Genomic DNA, 18,555 nt, shown 5'->3' with positions numbered 1-18,555 from the left:
ATCGAACAAAATTAAATAAATGAAGTTAATAAAGAGAAAATATTATGCAATATGGAAACTATTTCTCAGTCTTCCTAATAATATGCTAGTTATTCCAAATCTAAACTCCACAGCAGCGCAGTTGGGACTACTACTATGGAATGCTGAGCCCTTCGGTTGGAAAAAACCCGAGATCGATGCTTGTCATGACGAGGGGAATTTTTATGAGCTTTTGCAAAAAAAAAAAAATATCTTGAATGAGCAGTAAAATAAAGACATACATAATTCATAAATTATATATTTATTCCATAAGATTTATTTTTCTATCAAAGTGATTCTGAATATTTCATTTATATCTCACCACAAGAATGAGGTGCAACTTCCCCTCTTGGTTGGGTCTAAGGGTGACACTGATTATATAAATGCAACCTTTCTTATTGTATTAGTTTCTTGGTGCATGATACGATTGGTAGTTATAAGACAATTATTTCACACCATTCGCATTTCCTTGTGATAAGCGCCACCAGAATCTTCCATCAGTAAGAATGGCGAACAAGCTGAAAATAAAAAATGTTTCATACTGTATAAGAATTCCTTTTGTAGTTTTTTTTTTTTTATTCCACAAAATTGGTATTACCCACACATTTTCCCTCAAAAGCTGGAGAATAATAGCAAATCTTCTGATGTACTATTATCCTCGAAAGGTGTTTGCAGCACTCTTTTGCTACTATTGTATAATTCGGCACCAGGTGTCCAGCTACCTTCCATCTAGGAAGCGATGCTTCCCAGACGGAATTAACAGAACATCATGAAAATACAGCAGACGTCTATTATCTTATGCTCCCATTGCTAACTAATGCATTATTTGAATAACATGTTCTGCTTCTTCCCCCCACCCCCTCAGTCGATTTGATGCCCATCAAATCCAAATGATTTGATGGGCATCAAAACGAAGTAAATATTACAGCACAACGTGAAAAATGTAAAAATAGAAAAAAAAATCAAAAACTCTGCCTTGAAAAGTTTATTAAAAACATAGCTCCCTCAGCACTAATTTTTTTTTAGATAACTCGGCAGTCATTCTAATTAACACACGTATTGGTGAACAGCATGTTATATTGTCAATTGTTTGATATGAGAGGTTAAAAATCGGTGTATATGAAAGGGGAAATCATACTTATCCATGTCAGAGATTGACTAACTCGAGATCTGTCTAGGGAAAAAAAAAAGCTTAGGAAGTTCCTCTGAAATGCTGCGAGATCTACAGTGTTAAATGAGAAGGAAAACCTGAGTTTGCAGAGAAGAAAAAAAAAAAAACTTGCTTGCCTATTCCAGTTAGAACAGCTCAGGAACCGGTTGAAAGAAGAGCTAGAAATAAAAGAAGTCTAGTCGGCAACTAGAATCGCACTTAAAAATCCTCTAAAGGCCTTTTATTCCCCTATAGGGAGTAAGCAAGGACGTTTTAGCCCTAACTTTTGGAGAGTGAGGGAAAGTTCCATTCCACTCAGAGGTATGCTATCACTATAGTATGCCCACAGATACGAGACTTCGAAACTTCTGTGCATGTCAATAGAAGAATTCATTCTGATCATAGGGTAATCAATCTGTATTGCAGAATGGGTGGTTGATTAATTGTTACACGTCCAAAAATTAACTTCTTTTATGATCATTGTAGTTTTTAAAGTGGTAAATATTTTGCTTGTATAACAGTTGGAAAATTTTACCTATAAATCACGTGATTTCGAGTGTTGTTGACCAATTCGTTCATCGCCTTTTCTTTCTCCCCTTCAACATAAATAGACTCTTCTTTGCAGTCTGCCAACGAGCGCTCTCCCTTCTGTGGTCGGACTATAATTATACATGGCATCCAATGGAGAGGTGGCTGTCAAGTGCCCCATCTCAGGATCCCTAACATTATGTTTTGTGGTCTGAAAAATGAATTCTACAGTCGATTTTCTTGAGTTTATGGAACAAAAACTACTAGTACCAAAGATCAAATAACTCGAGAACCGATTAAAACAAAGCCTTAGAAAAAGAACTTCTAGTCGGCGACTAGAATCGAATTTAGGGCACTTGCACATGCCAATTCTATATTATTATCCTATAATCTTTTAGCTGTAAATCTGGAATGGAGCCATCTGTGGAAGTAATTCTACTGATGAGTTTTAGAAGTATGAGACTTACAGTCGCCAGACAGCGGCTGCCGCCATATTGTGTGCTCTTAACCATAATTATTGTCTCAAATAATGCAACTTAGTTTTTTTTTTTTGTGTGTGTGGTTTGTAGAATTAAACTGGTGTTCCTGAGTGGGGAATGCACTACACTTAATCACACCAAAAGTAATTGAACTTGAGAATGAACTAACAATAGGTCGCAAGCGAGCCTCCTCTCATCAACGATTCCAATTGAACTTAGTCATTTTCTGTTGATCTGGTTGTCAATTCCCATGAGATAGTACAAGCATATAAACCATTTTGCTGCTTAATTATAAAGAAAAAAAACATTGTTTACTTAAAATGATTGTTGCAACAGTGGAATGAAAAAAAAAGTATATTTGGTCAAAGAACTGATACATTTTGTTCAAACATGAAAAGAACGAGCTTCAGTAGAATCAAATATTTTAAATGAAAAACAAGGAATTTCAGTCTTCTTTCATAATGACACACAAGATCCCCTTATTAAAATTATACAAGTTTTTTTCTGTTGTTACCACCAAAGGCAATAGAATCTAATGGTGGGTGCACCATTCAGAAAAAAATACAGCTCTCATTCCCTCCTTGACTACATTCATTCTAAACCTCCATAAGCTGGAAAATTTCATCCATTGGTATCAATGTATGATCCCTGCAAAAGTTTGTCAATCGTATAACTACTTTTTTCTATTCACTGTCTGCAGTCCACAAATTTTCAACCTGTCTTCATGATTGCATTCCACAAGCCCAATATCTTTAACTCTCCTTTGCACTCTTTTGAAACACTGTATCAAAGTCACCATGGAAACATGACCAGACCTGCACATCACAGTGCAGATGTAGCCTGGTTTGTAAAGTAATATCAAGGCCTTGTAAAGATGCAAAATGCCTATCTTTACATGTCAAGGTTCATTTCAAGCATTGTAATTATCTTCTAAGTTGCATTTGCAATTTTTGCTATATAGTCCCCTGAATTTCAACTTATCTACTAAAATTACAATATCCCTATCATGATCAGTTTCTTCTAGCATAATCTTACAAATATGATGCTGGATATGTCATTACATTACACCAAGGTGCATAACTTTACTAACATTGAAACGACAACCATTTTCACACTCTGAACCAACTGTGAGAATCCTGATTAAACCTACTTTCTTTACAACAAACAGAACTGCAGTAACATCAGCCTCACATCCTATAACAAAACCCCATAAGCTGGTGTAGTGCAGCACTGAGTCGATACTGAACCATCTTCTGGTCAAGAAACTACCGTTTCAAATTTAAGTACTCATTCAAGAGTGCTGAAGGGCTTCTACCCACCCACCCCCAAACCTGAACTGCACTGACTGTTTTTCTATCAAATATTTGGTAGCAACCACGAATGCAACTCATATTTCATTTATGAAATCCATTATAGTAATTCTATTTTTCTGAATTGTATGTTATAATACAGATGATCTGCAAGTTTCAGAATGAAATATCCAGTTCCTTAGATTAGTAATAAACTGTCAACATACTCAGTCTACGCTGCAAGTGCTATTTAAAACTCATTTACTATAGGTTTTATAAAGAAATTTTTCAGTACAAGTACTGAGTCAAGACTCAATATTGTAGACTTTACTATTCTTTATAGGTGTTTCTGACAGTGTGATCCATGGCCCAATACAGGTCATCAGAAGATGTGGCTTTAAAAAGTTAAATGTTTGGTCTCTAGAGCAGGATTTCCAGGTCTGTAAAAAATAAAAAATATAAGAGTAATAAAGAAAAAAAAATAGGAAAAAAATTCTTAGTCTATCCACTATACAAATGTGCTAGAGGTTTATGTTAACTTTTCATGAGTGAGAGCCCTACAAAAAATACATAAAGACAGAAATGCGTAACTTTGTTAATGCAAGAAATTCACATGAAGAAACATGTCCGTTGCCAAACATATCAGATATATGAGTAAAATAATTTTTTTTCTTTACTATTATTTCAAATCTACTTATTTAATTCAACAAATTATGCACATTATCATATCATGGCTTAAGAACAAAGTTCCCTAGATATGTACAGTTTGGGAAATGCTGCTCGACACTACTCACTGCAAGTTCTTCATATTTCCTTAACACTTTCAAGACTGTTTTCACATTATTTTCACAGCAAAGCTACTTACTAATCAAAATTTTATTTTTTAATTCAATGATTATTATTTCAATGATTATTTTAAACATGCAACTCTGAACATGCTAGATCATAAGCTTTAGTGTTATTTGAGCAATACTTTTAACAGAATGCAACTAATTTTATTTATTATAACACTTATAAATAGCATTCATTCATTCATTTATTTATTTTTTTAGGCAGCATCTTTCTAGCATTCAATGTACTGTCTGGCCAATATATTTCTGGCCAGGTTGGCCGAATAGATAACATACCCACTCTCCAACTAACAGATTGTGGGTTCAAATACCACCTTGGCATGGATGTTTACAAAGCCTGCTCTAGACAAGCATGCATAACTTTTTCATAAGATTTGTCTTTAAAAAAAACTTCGTGTTGTGGAATAGAAAAATGAGATGCCAAAATAAGAAATTTTTTATTAAAAAAAACATACAATAAAAGAAATCTGATTCAGTCCAATCCTTCCTGCTTCTCTCTAAGTGCTTCCTGAAAATTTAAAAAAATTTGAAATTAGCTACATTTTCAGCAAATATAAATTAAAATGATAAATATATTCACAGTAATAACAAAATAAAAAATACCTAACTCCAACACAGGTAAGGTTAATCCAATTTAAAATCACCTGATATACAAGTAAAATCCTGGGTTCATACTTTGTGATTTTTTTTTTTTTGATTTTTTTTTTAAACAGATGACCACCTATTGCTGAAATATTTTATATTTTGTGTAATTTTTTTAGCAAAAATGGCAAATTAAATTTGGGAATAGATAAACAAAAAGCTGACATGGCAGGAAGCCAGTTGAATTAGTTTATGTGGAACAACATAGAAATCAGCCTAAACACCGAACTAGCAGGCATTCAAACAAATTTTAAGTTATGAATCAAAGAGCTATGTTAGAAATAAAATAGTTGATCAAGGGCTAAAGCCCATAGCCACAAGTGTTCTGAGAAAACTAAAGGGGATTTATTATTTTTTTAGCATATGGCATAAAAAAAAAAACACGACATCAACTTATAAATTCATATTTGTGCTGACAATATAAATGAGATAGGCAGTGTACATATACAAATAACAGGTAAAAAAAGTCACCAAAATTTTAAGTCTATTCATCTAGCCATTCAAGAGCTAAAGGATCTGCTTCAAAAGTCTCACGTTACCAGGGTAGGTTCTTATGCCACAGTCCTCCACAACATGCCAGACAGTTTGGTTTATGGCCCCACAGTCAACATTGGGGATGTAGATGATCTTCCCCACTTGTGAAAGTTATCTGTGCAGATATGTCCTGTGCATATCCTATTTAAGCTTTTTCATAGATGTGGAGGCTCAATCCCTTTCGGATATTGGTCGGGAAGGATATACTTGTTTAAGTCTGTGGCGATTTTTCTTTCCGAGTTTCTAGCTATTTGGAATTAACATTGAAATCGCTATTTACTAGTTCTTCTGTCAGTATCAGTGGAAGCCATCAGGATTTAAACAATTTATACTTATGTGTGGAGGTCTTCATGTATTGGTAATCGGGAGGGATTGCTATTTATTTTTTTGTACTCTTTTAAGAGAGCATCTTGTCTGCACAAGTTCAGTGGTGCAATGTTGCTCAAAGTTGGAAGCCAGTAGAGGGATTTGACACAACCTATTATTGTCCTCATCGCTGCATTTAATTGCATGTCGATTTTCTTGATATGAGGACAGTTTAGCTACTGGTAAACAATATTCTGCCGCAGAGTAGACTAGGCCCAACATCACAGTGTAGCAGCAGAAGAACCCCATGTCGAACCACAGTTTCTGTATGATGTTATTATAGGTTCTGATCTTTAAAGAGATATTCTCCAGATGTCTTTTGAAAGAGTGTTCTATCCAAGGTAACACCCAGATATTTAGGGAAATCTTGGTGCTGCAGCATTGTGTTGTTAAAGGTGACCTGAAGTTTCTTATTTGCCAATTTGGTGTTTAGGTGAAAAGAGCTAACCTCGGGTCTTATTGAGGTTTGGTGTTAGTCTTCCATTTATGCAAGTATTCTCCAATGGTTCTAAGGTCATTTGTGAGAATATCTTCAGTTACTTTGGTGGTCTTATGTTGGGTAGCGAAGGCTATATCATCAGTATAAGCAAATTTTCTTGACCTAGTTGTCAGTAGATCAGATGTACATAAGTTGAATAAGGTTTGTGCTAATACTGAGCACTGTGGGAGCCCGTTGTTCAGCTTTATCAGTTTGCTCATTTTGTTTTCCAGTACCACACAAAAGAACCTGTCAGAAAGCATGTTACCAATAAGTCATATGATGGAAGTACTAAAGGGAAATGAATAAATGACATCAGTGGCAGAATTATATTAAAAGTGAAGATATTAGAAAGGAACCTAACATTGCTAATATTCATAAATGTGTAAGGAAGACTAAACTAAGGGTGGTGTTATCACTTAAAACAGAATGGGAGAAAAAGCTAGCAAAACATTAATTTGACTATCAAAGTGTCCAGTTCAACCATGGGGATACATAGGAATGAGATTTTCTCATTTTGTTTAATCTAAACTTTGAAATCAGGCCTTTAATAGCACAGTTGGTTTCAACAGAATCCTTTGCTAGAAAAGACCTGGGTTCAAATCACATCTCTATGACACAAGGAACTTTTTATCAGGGCTTTTTAATTAAAGGTGAGTTAGCCAGTCTCGTGGAAGGTGTTTCGCCAAAAAAAAATGTTTTCTGTCCCTTGAAACAGGAAATCTGGCCCTGTGAACACATATCTACAGATGTGCAATACTTCTAGCCTTTCTATCATTACTTGACACTTGGATAATCATATGGGGATCTTAAAATCATTCATCTTCCTCTGATTTCAGAAGTGTCTGAAGATCTGCCTGATCTCTACTGATACTGGCAAGTTCTGAATTATAACGAAATTCCTGATATTTACTCTCAAGGACACTGATCAGGGTTTGGAAAATGCACTATCTGTGACAAGTGATAGTATATCTGAAGAGTTAAAAAGTTACAGCTTAAATTCAGTTTTATTCTGATTTTGCTTCATGTTTTAAGTCAGTTTTTTTTGTATATTTAACTTACTTATTACAGCTATTGGGGAAATGCTAGTCATTACAAATGCCTGTTTTGTTGTAATGGAATACTGTTTAATGAGAGGAGAGGATATGCATGAATCTTTAGAAGATCAGTCGTATTGCAAGGCAACCAATTATTCGTGACAGGGCAACCTAAAATAGATATGCAGAATTTGACCATTAATATTAAAACTTGGAAATTTGAGTATTTTCCCCAAATATTTCTTTATACCAATTTGAACCTAAATGTTTGACTGTTTTCTGAAAATAATGTTTTAAATAACAACTTCACAAATGTAAGTGAAAACTAAATCGAATTTATTACTCCTACATATTTCACTCAATATGCCAGAAGCTACACTCAGGGAGAATTGGCAATAACATTTAAATTATGAAAACAAGAATGAGTCACACACCATGCATATAATATTGCTATATAATGTGGTATGGATCCTATAAGACCTTTGAATATTGGAAGAGATATGGTGTACCATGTTAAAAATGTATCTCATAGATCTGTAACACTAGGGATGGGGGATTCAAATTGATCCCTGAATCCATAATCTCAGATATGCTCTATGGGATTCAAATCCAGCAACTATGATAATACCCAGAAGTCACTGTCACCTTCAGTGAACCACTCAAATAATACTGGCAACATGGCATGACACATTATCTTGTTGGAACAAACCTGTGTCATGCAGGAGCATTGTCATCACCATGAAGTGGTCTGCTGATCAGCTTCAATGAACAGGCATTTTATAGTTCATAGTACTCTAAGTATCAGGGCTCCAAAAGATTCTCACAAAAATATTTCCCTAATATTCCCAATATACTCCTGTCTATATTTCTGTTGGGCTGTTACAAGAGGCAATTCCCCTCCAATGGGGAAAATGAGGTGTGAGTACCCATCTTTGGCCAGGTGACTACTGTTCTGCCTAATATGCTTCCACTCTTGGAACACCTTAACTATACTATTCCATGATCAGTCTACATTACTGGCATGTTCATGGATATCCAACACTAGCAACCTACAATCATGACCCTTGCCTATATTAATCAACAACTTCAAATGAACAACTAGTTAAACATCCTTATTATTTTACTGTGATTCAAATGTCACCTGGTGGAATGGAATGCATGACTCAAATAATGGGAGTGGTCATAATATTTTGATTAATTATGTGTAAACATATTTTAGAAAATGAGGACATTTCTACCATAATTATTCATCAAACCTGTTTGTTCCTCAATGGTCTCAATAATCACTGTGTTGGCTATGAAGACAGTATTACACTAAAGAAATATGAGCCATGATAAATTTATTTTTTAAACTAATTAGTTTCCTGCAATCCTGTTGGATGAGGGGATAGCATCTCCAACACGTCATGGGTCTGAATCTCACTACTGACATGAATATTTGTGAACATCTTTAAGTGGAATACACCAATCCCTCGATTAAGGTACCTAATGCGTTCTTTAAAACAGGCGCATTAATCGAAAATGCAGTAATCGAATATGATAACCTATGGGAAAAAGTATAATTTGTTCCTCAAAAATTTCTTTTTTGACCCTTAATTTTTTTTTTTAAAAAAGAATTAGGGTATGTCTCAGGGCCTAGTTAAAGGAAAACCATGAAGCTGAAAGACAATAAAATATATTGAGAATATAAATTTATTATTCTGCTTCTTAACAAAGAATTGAGCTAATGTAGTTTGGCGGGCATTGTTTCTTTATTTCTTTTTAAAAATCGGGCATTCTGTTTCTCTTTAAAAAGTGAAACAAACTAATTCAAGATAAGCAGAGTTCAAAATTGGCACCATCACATAAAAAACAATGTGAAAAAGAACTGTAGCTAGCAGAAGAGTTGGATAAGCACCAGACCAATATAATAGGTGTTGCTGAAGCAAAAGACTAAATCAAATGAGATTTTTCTAAGCATTTAGTCATTTAGTCATTAATGATCAATATGATTATTCAGTCAATATGAATTCAACTCAATATTCACAGGAAAGAACGAGGCTATACCATTCAATACTATATACGAGGCTAATATTTTAGAATGGCAGGCAATATCAAGTAGAGTGATGTGGACAGAATGGAGAACTGAACAAAAACTTATTTGTGCCTATGGTCCAACAGAAAGTTCTACTATAGTAGAAGTGGAAGAATTGGTCCTTGTTGGGGATCTAAACAGCAGAGTAGGAAACAATTGTCAGACATACAGAAATATTCTAGGAAACTTTGGAAAAAAGAGCAAAGCTAATAATAATAATGGCAAATACCTGTTGGATTTCCTCAGGACATGGACTGGTTAGGTTGCTAACCCAATGTTCCAACATAAAAATGTTCATAAATTCACATGGAGAGAAGAGGTAAGGAATAAGAAAGTCTCACTGACTACATTACTGTTGATAGTGATGTTTTCTCACTGGTGCAGGACACTAGTATATACAGAGAGTTTGAAATTGGAAGTGATCACCATTTAGTCTTGAGCAGGATAAAACTGAATTTGTATTGAAAAGAATAACATGTAAGAAAGTTTTAAAGCGAATAAAAGTTGGCCAGCTCTCAGATGTGAACTATAGACTAAAATACACAAACATTATTCAAGAAAAAAATGAAAGAGTGAGAATTGGAACCAAACCTTGTAGATTCAGTGGCAAGCCCTGAAGAAAACTGATTTGATTCAGCCAGGTGAGGTCGTCTGCAAGGATAGAAAAATCAGAACTCCATGGTGGACAAAGGCAGTTAAAGAGGCAATGAAGGAAAAGGATATTAAAAATTACTGGCAAATAAGTCAGCTTGGGCTCATAGAAAATACAGAGACAAATGCAAGAAAGCACTGTCTAAAACTAGCTAAACAAAAGTCATGGGAAGACTGGCAAGAACACAGAAAATAAATATCAGGAAGCTGACAAAATAATCTGGAGGCTGTTGAAAAAGCTCAAAAATGGAGGAAAGAGTGCTGTAAAAGAAATTAGAGATTAAAAGGTGACATGAAACTGGAGAAAAAGATATTCTTGATGTATGGAGTAATTACTTTGAAAAATTGCTAAATGAAACCAGAAGTGACAGCAAGGTGCTAAAAAACACTCAACAGGCATGCAATCAGGAATTCCTATCTATACTTGAAGTAGAAAAAGCCATCAAATGACTGAAATGTGGAAAGGCAGCAGGAGTAGATGATATTCGACCAAAAATGCTCAAGTATGTAGGTATAAAAGTCTTGCAGTGGCTGCACTGCACAATTCAGAAGGCTTGCACAGAGGGACAAATTCCAGATGAATGGAGTAGAGCTCTCATAGTACCCATATATAAAAAGAGAAATAAAACTGAATGTGAGAATTAGAGGTATTTCCTGGTGAATGTTCTTGGTAATATTTATGCAAGTATACTTGAGAAACAGCTGGGAAGGATTGTGGAAGGGAAGCCTGGTGAAAAGCAATCCGAATTCAGGCTAAATAGAGGCTATCAGCATCAGATTTTCACTTTATGGCAAATAGTTGAGAAATAGTGGAAATACAACAAAGATCTGTAAAAGTTTTGTACATCTCCAAAAGGAATATGAAAAGATGCCAAGAGAAAAGCTATTCAAACCACTACAGTTATATAGTGTCAATAGGGCATTATATCAACCAATACTTAGTCTGAGTTGTAAGCCATCAGTAAGAATTGAAGTACAGGAAGAAAGTTCGATATAAAATCTGATGTCATTGATCACATTATGAAGGAAAGCAGTATTAAACCTGATATCAAAATTGGAGATGTTAATCTCAGCTCTTTACTTTATGCAGATGATGTTATACTTGTAAATAAATCCAGTCAAAGTCTGCAAGATTCTATGACTAAATTGAATAACTATTGTAATAAATGTGGTATGAAAATCAGCAATAACAAGATAATGAAAATAGGCAGAAACATTGAAAATATCAACTGCATTGAGAACCTATAGAACAGGGGTCTTCAACACATGGGCTGTGGAGCTCTTTGCCGTGGTCAGCTGGCCATTTTGAAAAAACAACATTACTTAACATTAAAATACGATTAAATAAAAAATAATTTTAATGAAGCCCATGGGTCACTAAACTATGCTGCGGTATTTAGAATTATAAGATGCTTTACTCAAGGAACACTGTGCATTTGATACTTTACATAAAATCCTATAAAAATAAATATTAAATAGACATGCTTCTTCAGCCATCTACCAGCGTCAAGTGGTACTTAAGTACCACTTGACCATCTACCTGCTAACGTCGCAGGTAGATGGTTGAAGCAGTAATTCGTATAAGTGTGCTGTCTAGTTCCTTCCAGGTACATCTTGAAGGTTCGATACCTCGTTATTTTCATATAAATACAAGAGGATCTCATCCACAGTCAGTCCATCGTGAACAGTGTGATATTAGTGTATAAGCGCACGAGATTCGTCATGTCAGAAATAACCTATTGTGGTTTTATATTGTCAGACTTTTTTCATTAGTGTGAGACATATTCAGTGGATAACCATTACATGGCCATTTTGGATCATTTTTTGGGTTCACCTTCCATCGCTATGGCGTCAACGAGTAAAAAGCATAAATCAAGTGATTCTTGTCGGGTTTTTAATGAAAAAAAAGTGGACCAATTTGTACGTTTTTGTGCCGATCGACGATAAGCCAGTGTGTTTAATTTGTCGTGAGTCAGCGTCAGTATGAAAATAATACAATATAAAACGACATTATGAGACAAATCATGCATCCAATTTCAATCACGTTCAAGAATCACGTGGACAAAGTGAACAGTCTCCAAATTGATTTAAAATGCCAGCAGGGTACGTTTAAAAGACAGAGGGAAGAGAGCCAAGAGTGCATCAAAGTAAGTTATGTAGTAGCTGAAAAAATTGCTAAAAAAATCAAAAGCTTTCTTGGACGGTGAATTTGTGAAAGAGTGTCTCATCACTGCTGGGGATATTCTATGCCCAAATAATAAGGAAGTGTTTAAAAAACTGAGTTTGTCTGGGGTAACTGTAGCACGGCGTGTCGAAGAACTTGCCAATGACATTGAAGGAACTTCAAAAAAACGATCGTCCAAATTTATGTCATAATCACTTGCTTTAGATGAGAGCACAGATGTGAAGGATGCAGCACAACTAGCTATCTTTGTCCATGGCATTGATCAACAATTCAATGTGGCAGAAGAACTGCTAGTGCTCATACCTATGAAGGGAATGACAAAAAGGTACTGATATTCTTGAAGCCACCAAGAAAATGCTCCAGCGTTTCGACCTCAGCTTAACCAACCTCGAGAGTGTGGTTACTGATGGTGCCCCTGCTATGGTGGGAAAGAACGAAGGGTTTACTGTGCTGCTATGGAAAGAACCGGAACTAGAAGGAAAAGATTTCATCCATTACCACTGTTTAATCCACCAGGAGATTATTGTGACTGTCGTCAACATTATTAGGGCAAGAGGACTAAATCATCATCAATTCCAAGCGTTTTTGACCCAAGAGTGCGAAGTGGATCAGGGCGATGTGCATTGGTTGAAACCAAGGGGGAATCCAATTGCTGAATTTAAATGACCCAAAGTGGATGACAGACTTTGCCTTTGTGACCAACATCTCATTGGTCATATGAATCGTATGAATGACCTAAATCCATGGCTACAATCCAAAGATCAAATGGTGCACATTCTGTTTGATCACATCAAAGCTTTTGTGGCAAAGCTTAAACTTTGGGAGGCACAACTTGCAAAAAAAATCTTAACTCATTTTCAGTTTCTCACCAATTCCAACTGTTCGTCTCTTGAAGAATATGCTACGAAATTAGCTGTGTTGTGAAGCGAGTTCAAAGAGAAATTTAGTGATTTTCATAACCAACAGTCTTCTTTAGATTTATTTTTAATGGCATTCAGTGTCAATGCTGCCAAAATGCCAAGCTCAGTACAATTGGAGCTGCTTGAACTCCAAAACAACTCTTCTTTGAGAGAAAAATTATTCAATGTGCCCTTGCTTACATTTTACAAAGACCACATTTCTGAGGGCGCATTCCCTAATCTTCGCTGGCATGCTTTGAATATGTGCACTTTGAGCAGTTCTTCTCCAGAATGAAGCATGTTAAGCCCAAGACAAGAACTCAGATTATGGACCAACATCTCAAGAATACGCTGCACAATAGCAACTACCAACATTGATAAGATGGTCAAGGAAAAACATTGCCAAGTTGCCCATTGACATCGTAAAAAATGAATGTTTTCTTCATTAAATTATCTTTTTTCAAGTATTGATTGTATTTACTTATCATGAATCCGACTCCTACCTACGCTCTTAAAGCTGAATTTGTTTATTTTTATAGGATTTTATGTGAAGTATGAAATGCACAGCGTTCCTTGTGAAACTGGAAAGCATCTTGCAATCTAAATACCGCAGTATAGCTTAGTGGCCCGTGGGCTTCATTGAGATTTTTAACACGGCCCACACTGTCTGAAAGGGTGAAGACCCCTGCTATAGAACAAGTAAAATATTTCAGCTACTTAGTCATGATTTTTAGAGAAGATGGTAAATGAAATTTAGAAATAGACAACAGAATCAACAAAGCTGGCATGGTAGGAAGTCAACTGAATAAACTTATATGGAATACGAGAGAAATTAGTCAATACACTAAATTAGTTGTATATAAGACATCATTCAAACCAATTTTAACTGGATCTGACAGCTGGGATATATATAAAACACTTGACCAAAGACCACTGATATTAGAGTCCTGAGAAAGCTTAACATCTTATGCAATATCTTATTAAAACAAGGATGTTAGGAAAGAACTTGACAATGTTAACATCCAGGAATTTGTTAGCAGAGCTAATCTCAGGTGGTATGATCATTTAAAAGAATGGGAGAGGAAAGGTTAGCAAAAGTGTTGTCTGCCAGGTTGGCAGGAAAAATACCAGAGGAAAACTAAGATATAGGTGGATTGATAGAGTAAAAAGTGTATTAGAAGATAGAAATATAAGATCTGATAATGTTGGTGTCTTGAGAAATAAGATCGATTTGGAGGAAAATTGTTGATAAAAAGTTAGTAATGACGTAAGTTCTTCATGTAGTACTATCATAATATCCTGTACACTGCTTGAGGATACATGATAGGAATTTGATGATGATGATTATCCTCAATGATTATGAGGATAATCTTGAATAGCAGACAATACAGTGTGTCCATTAAATAATGATACAACAATTATTATATCAAAACAAAGAACTATATTTGGAATTGTCAATTACACAGATTCAATATAATTTCTCTCCGATTCCACATGCATCTTGGCATCTTTAATTTATAGTATAACCAAATGAGAAACTTTCAACAACTCTAATCCAGAGTATTTTAGTAATAAGGTGTGACACCTTTTGAAATATGACTTCTGCATTACTTCAACCCTGGTATCACCTTCTGGGTCTGACTCCACTAAGGAGATTTCTATAAAGGTCGAAACCAGTCTGGATAGTGGCCATTCTCATAATACTTAGCATTATAAATGTCCATAAGGATATGTATCCTTAAGTATCCCATAATGCAAGGCATTACAAGTAGCCCAGTTGTGAAGTTACCATATTTTTCCCAGTATAAAACGCCCCATGTTTAAGACGAACCCAAAATTAAGAAATCAATATTTAAAAAAAAAATAAAATAAAACAGAACACATTTGATATTTTTTAAAATATTCAAAGTATATTTAGTAATTAGTATGTATCTTAAAAATATTACCTAAGAAATTATGCACTCTCAGTTCTGGGCATATCATTTTCTTCATCACTGTTAGTTCCAGACATATCACTTTCTTCAACCTCTACTGCAGGCTTCTGAGTCACTGTCTATATATAGATGACATCATTCTCAGTTCCATCCATGGCATTGCTGATTCCACATTTCTTGAAGACTTCACAACCACCTCTTGCTTGACTCCACTCCATAAGTTTAGGACCATTTGCATACCTCAATAATGGTTGGCGTTTTCACTCTTCCTGCCGGTGTCAAGATATTACCTGCTTTTTGCATCCATTTATTCCATTCTTCTTTCATCAGAGCTTTGAAGGGCTTGTTGATAGAAATATCTAGTAGCTGACCTGTAAGTCCACCAGGAATAACTGCTAGATGTGTTCGCAAATCTGCTGCAACCCTTTGTCTTTTCTGTTAAATGTGCTCGGAACTGATCAAACATGAGCAGAGTTGGCCTCTTTGAGAGCCCTCCAGGTCTTCTGGACCAAATCTTTGCAAACCAAATAGCCATGATCTCTTCATTCATCCAGCCATTCTCATGAACTTGGTCAAGAACACCAGGCGGTATGCTCTCTTTGGGATATGTTTTCCTCTTAAAAATGAGTATAGGAGGTGGTTCGGTACCATCTGCATAGCATGAAAGGACAGCAGTAGTGTGTCTTTTCATGACCACTTGTTTTGATTGCCACTGTTTTGCCCCCTTTCATATCAACAGAACTGTTGATATGAAAGGGGTTAATTTAATGTTTATATACAGGTGTTCATAGGCACAGTGAAAGTCCTGAATGGAACCTCCTTCAGTCTCTGGGTCACACCATGTTGGATGTCACTGAAGTGCTTCCCTTTTAAGGCACACTTCATCTTTGAGAAGAGGAAAAGTCTGTGGGAGCAAAATATGGTGAATAGGGTGGGGATGTTCAATCACACAGATTGACTTTGAAGCCAGAAACTGCTTCACAGGCAGTGCACCATGCATGGACATATTGTTGTGGAAATGGTCTTTCCTGGCACATCACATGCAGGCATACAGATATTATATTACTCCTAAATAATACTCACCGTTTACTGTGGTGTCCTCAGGAACAAATTCACATTGGATAATTCCAGCAGCGTAGAAAATAAAAACAATGACCACTGTCTTACATGTGATTTTTGCAACCCAACTTTCTTCTGCAGGAGAGGAGTTCAATGACATTCCACTTCTGAATCAAACTGAAAACACCAACTTTCATCACTGGTAACAATTCTTTGCAATATATCATAATCTTGATCAACTGAGTGGATGAAATTTGATGAAGACAGGAAATTAAATATGCAAGCAGATAACAAAATAATCTGGCATAGTGGAGAGAGTCAGCTGAATGAATTTATAGGGAATAGGAGAGAAATCATCCAAACCAACTTTATGGATTGGAAAGTTGGGCATGCATTTTGATGAAAATTAGGTTAGTGAAAAGATGACCATCAATGGCAGAAAGAAATCCCATATCTAGGTGAACTATTGCAGTTAGTTCCTTAGATGCTGAAATTCAAGATTTGGGTATTTTATTTTCATTAACATGAAAAACACAAGAAATAATTAATACCTTGTGTTATTAAGGCCACATATTTCAAACTGGATAATACAGGCCAACATCAGCGGCAACAATAGTTAATTAGAAGGTAGAATGTGAACAATGGATTCATTTGAAAAAGTATGATAAAAAAACAGTGCAATGGTATAACAACTGAGAGAATATTGCAATATTAATTCATTAGCTATTAGAAATTACTGATGTGTGATTAGAATAAAACTTTCCCATACCTTAGCTATGGGAAAGTTTTAGAGAGAGAGAGAGAAGCAGTCATTCCAATTTAAGTTCAGAAGGTGAAGTAAGGCCCCATGTGCTTTCTTTAAACCAGGGGTTGGCAAACATTTTAGGCCATTAACCCCTTCATGGAATCCTTGATCCCTCATCGACCCCCACATGTTAAATAAATGTTATCAATAATAAATTTCTCAGTTAAAAATAATAATTCCTTTACCATTTTACTTCATTACTGCTTCTCAATAAGAAATATATATATAATAGATAATATAAATAATAAGAAATAAATAAGAAATGATAGGTATTGTTTCAGTGGTAAATGATGGTATAAGTCCAAATATTAAATACTATTGTGAATACTGTCGGCACTGCTTACTATCAGGAGATGCCATTATGAGCACTATAACTTACACCACTCTGATAGCTATGGGCGATATATGCACACTAGTGTTGATTGTCTATTCTAGATGTCTGCATTGGGAAGAGCGTGCGCTTCTCCCTCCTTGGCTCAGCCAGTTGGTGTCGCATGTTTACTAGGTGCTACTCAAAATCATTTTAGGCGTTTATTGACCCCTAGACATTTATCGACCTCTTGGATAGCCACATCGACCCCCAGGTGATCGATATAGACCACTTTGCCGACCCCTGCTTTAAACAAATGTTCAAATTTGTACCAACATCGATGAAGTGAGCATGTTTCAGACCATAGGACATTGCAGTCTGTCTCAATTGTGCTGTGCCAAGCCAGATTTCTCAGATTTACTGTTGCTAATATAACATTGGTGTTCTTGTATTCTTTTCCACTGAGCATCCAGTTTGTCCAAAGAAAAAATGATGACAGTCAGTTCTACCAAGGAACTTGAAACATCAGAGAGAGCTAGATGAGAATGTTTATCTTTGGAAGATAAAAACCATGTCAATGATTTGTTGATTGGAAGAAAAGTAGGCAACTAAATGATATCTCTTAAGAATTATGGAAATGGATTCTGAGATGCCAGAAATGAATGGCATTAGAACTCTATGTACTGTTTCCTTGTTATTTGAGCTAGGGTTATAAGAATTAAAAAGCTGTCACATAATCCTTTCTGAGAAGCCTTAAACATCAAATATATCATTTGATGTTTAAGAGTTCCTGCTATAATAGTTTAGGTAGAACAAATAGTACGAGCATGTTGCAATAAAATTTTTATAATTCCAATCTTCTGTGATCAAGAAAAGTGTGTCAAGTTAAAAGAACCACAAAGGGAAGTCCAATCCACTCTCACCAATCCACCCTGCACTTGCTAACTGCAAGTGCAGGGTGGGTGCACCTGCAGTTAGATTTAATTCACCTGCAAGTGGGTGCACTTGCAAGTGAATTAATTATTTCTGTTTATTGAAAGATTACTTTCACTGGACGCTGCATTCAACACAATCGACTCGCCATCAATCACAGAAGACTGGAATTATAAAAACAGCTAATGCCTTTTATTCCTTTATAGGAATAGTCAACGTCATTCTAGCCCTAACTTCTGGAGACTGAACAGGCAGTTCAATCTCCACTGGTAGCTAATCAGAGATAGCTGGCCCAAGACTATCACTAATTTTAAGCAGCTAACAAATGTTGGT

The 18,555-nt window shown here is 35.6% G+C and overlaps 1 protein-coding gene across 1 annotated transcript in view; it reads right to left on the bottom strand.

Annotated features, from left to right (window-relative positions):
* Positions 1-4,733: 4,733 nt before the first annotated feature.
* Positions 4,734-18,555, bottom strand: part of Polr2J (DNA-directed RNA polymerase II subunit RPB11) — a 144,795-nt gene continuing 130,973 nt past the window's right edge. The window contains exon 4 of the mRNA XM_090410417.1: positions 4,734-4,823. Coding sequence (XP_090266543.1) covers positions 4,788-4,823 — 36 coding nt within the window. The 3' untranslated portion in view covers positions 4,734-4,787. The remainder of the gene's footprint in view (positions 4,824-18,555) is intronic.

This window comes from Typopeltis vanoorti, chromosome 2 (genome assembly GCF_054136105.1).
Source record: "Typopeltis vanoorti isolate ZY-2024b chromosome 2, IOZ_Tvanoo_1.0, whole genome shotgun sequence".
Lineage (NCBI taxonomy): Eukaryota > Metazoa > Arthropoda > Arachnida > Uropygi > Thelyphonidae > Typopeltis > Typopeltis vanoorti.
Note: the sequence above shows the minus strand (reverse complement) of the source record. Positions and strands in the feature narration are given on the sequence as shown.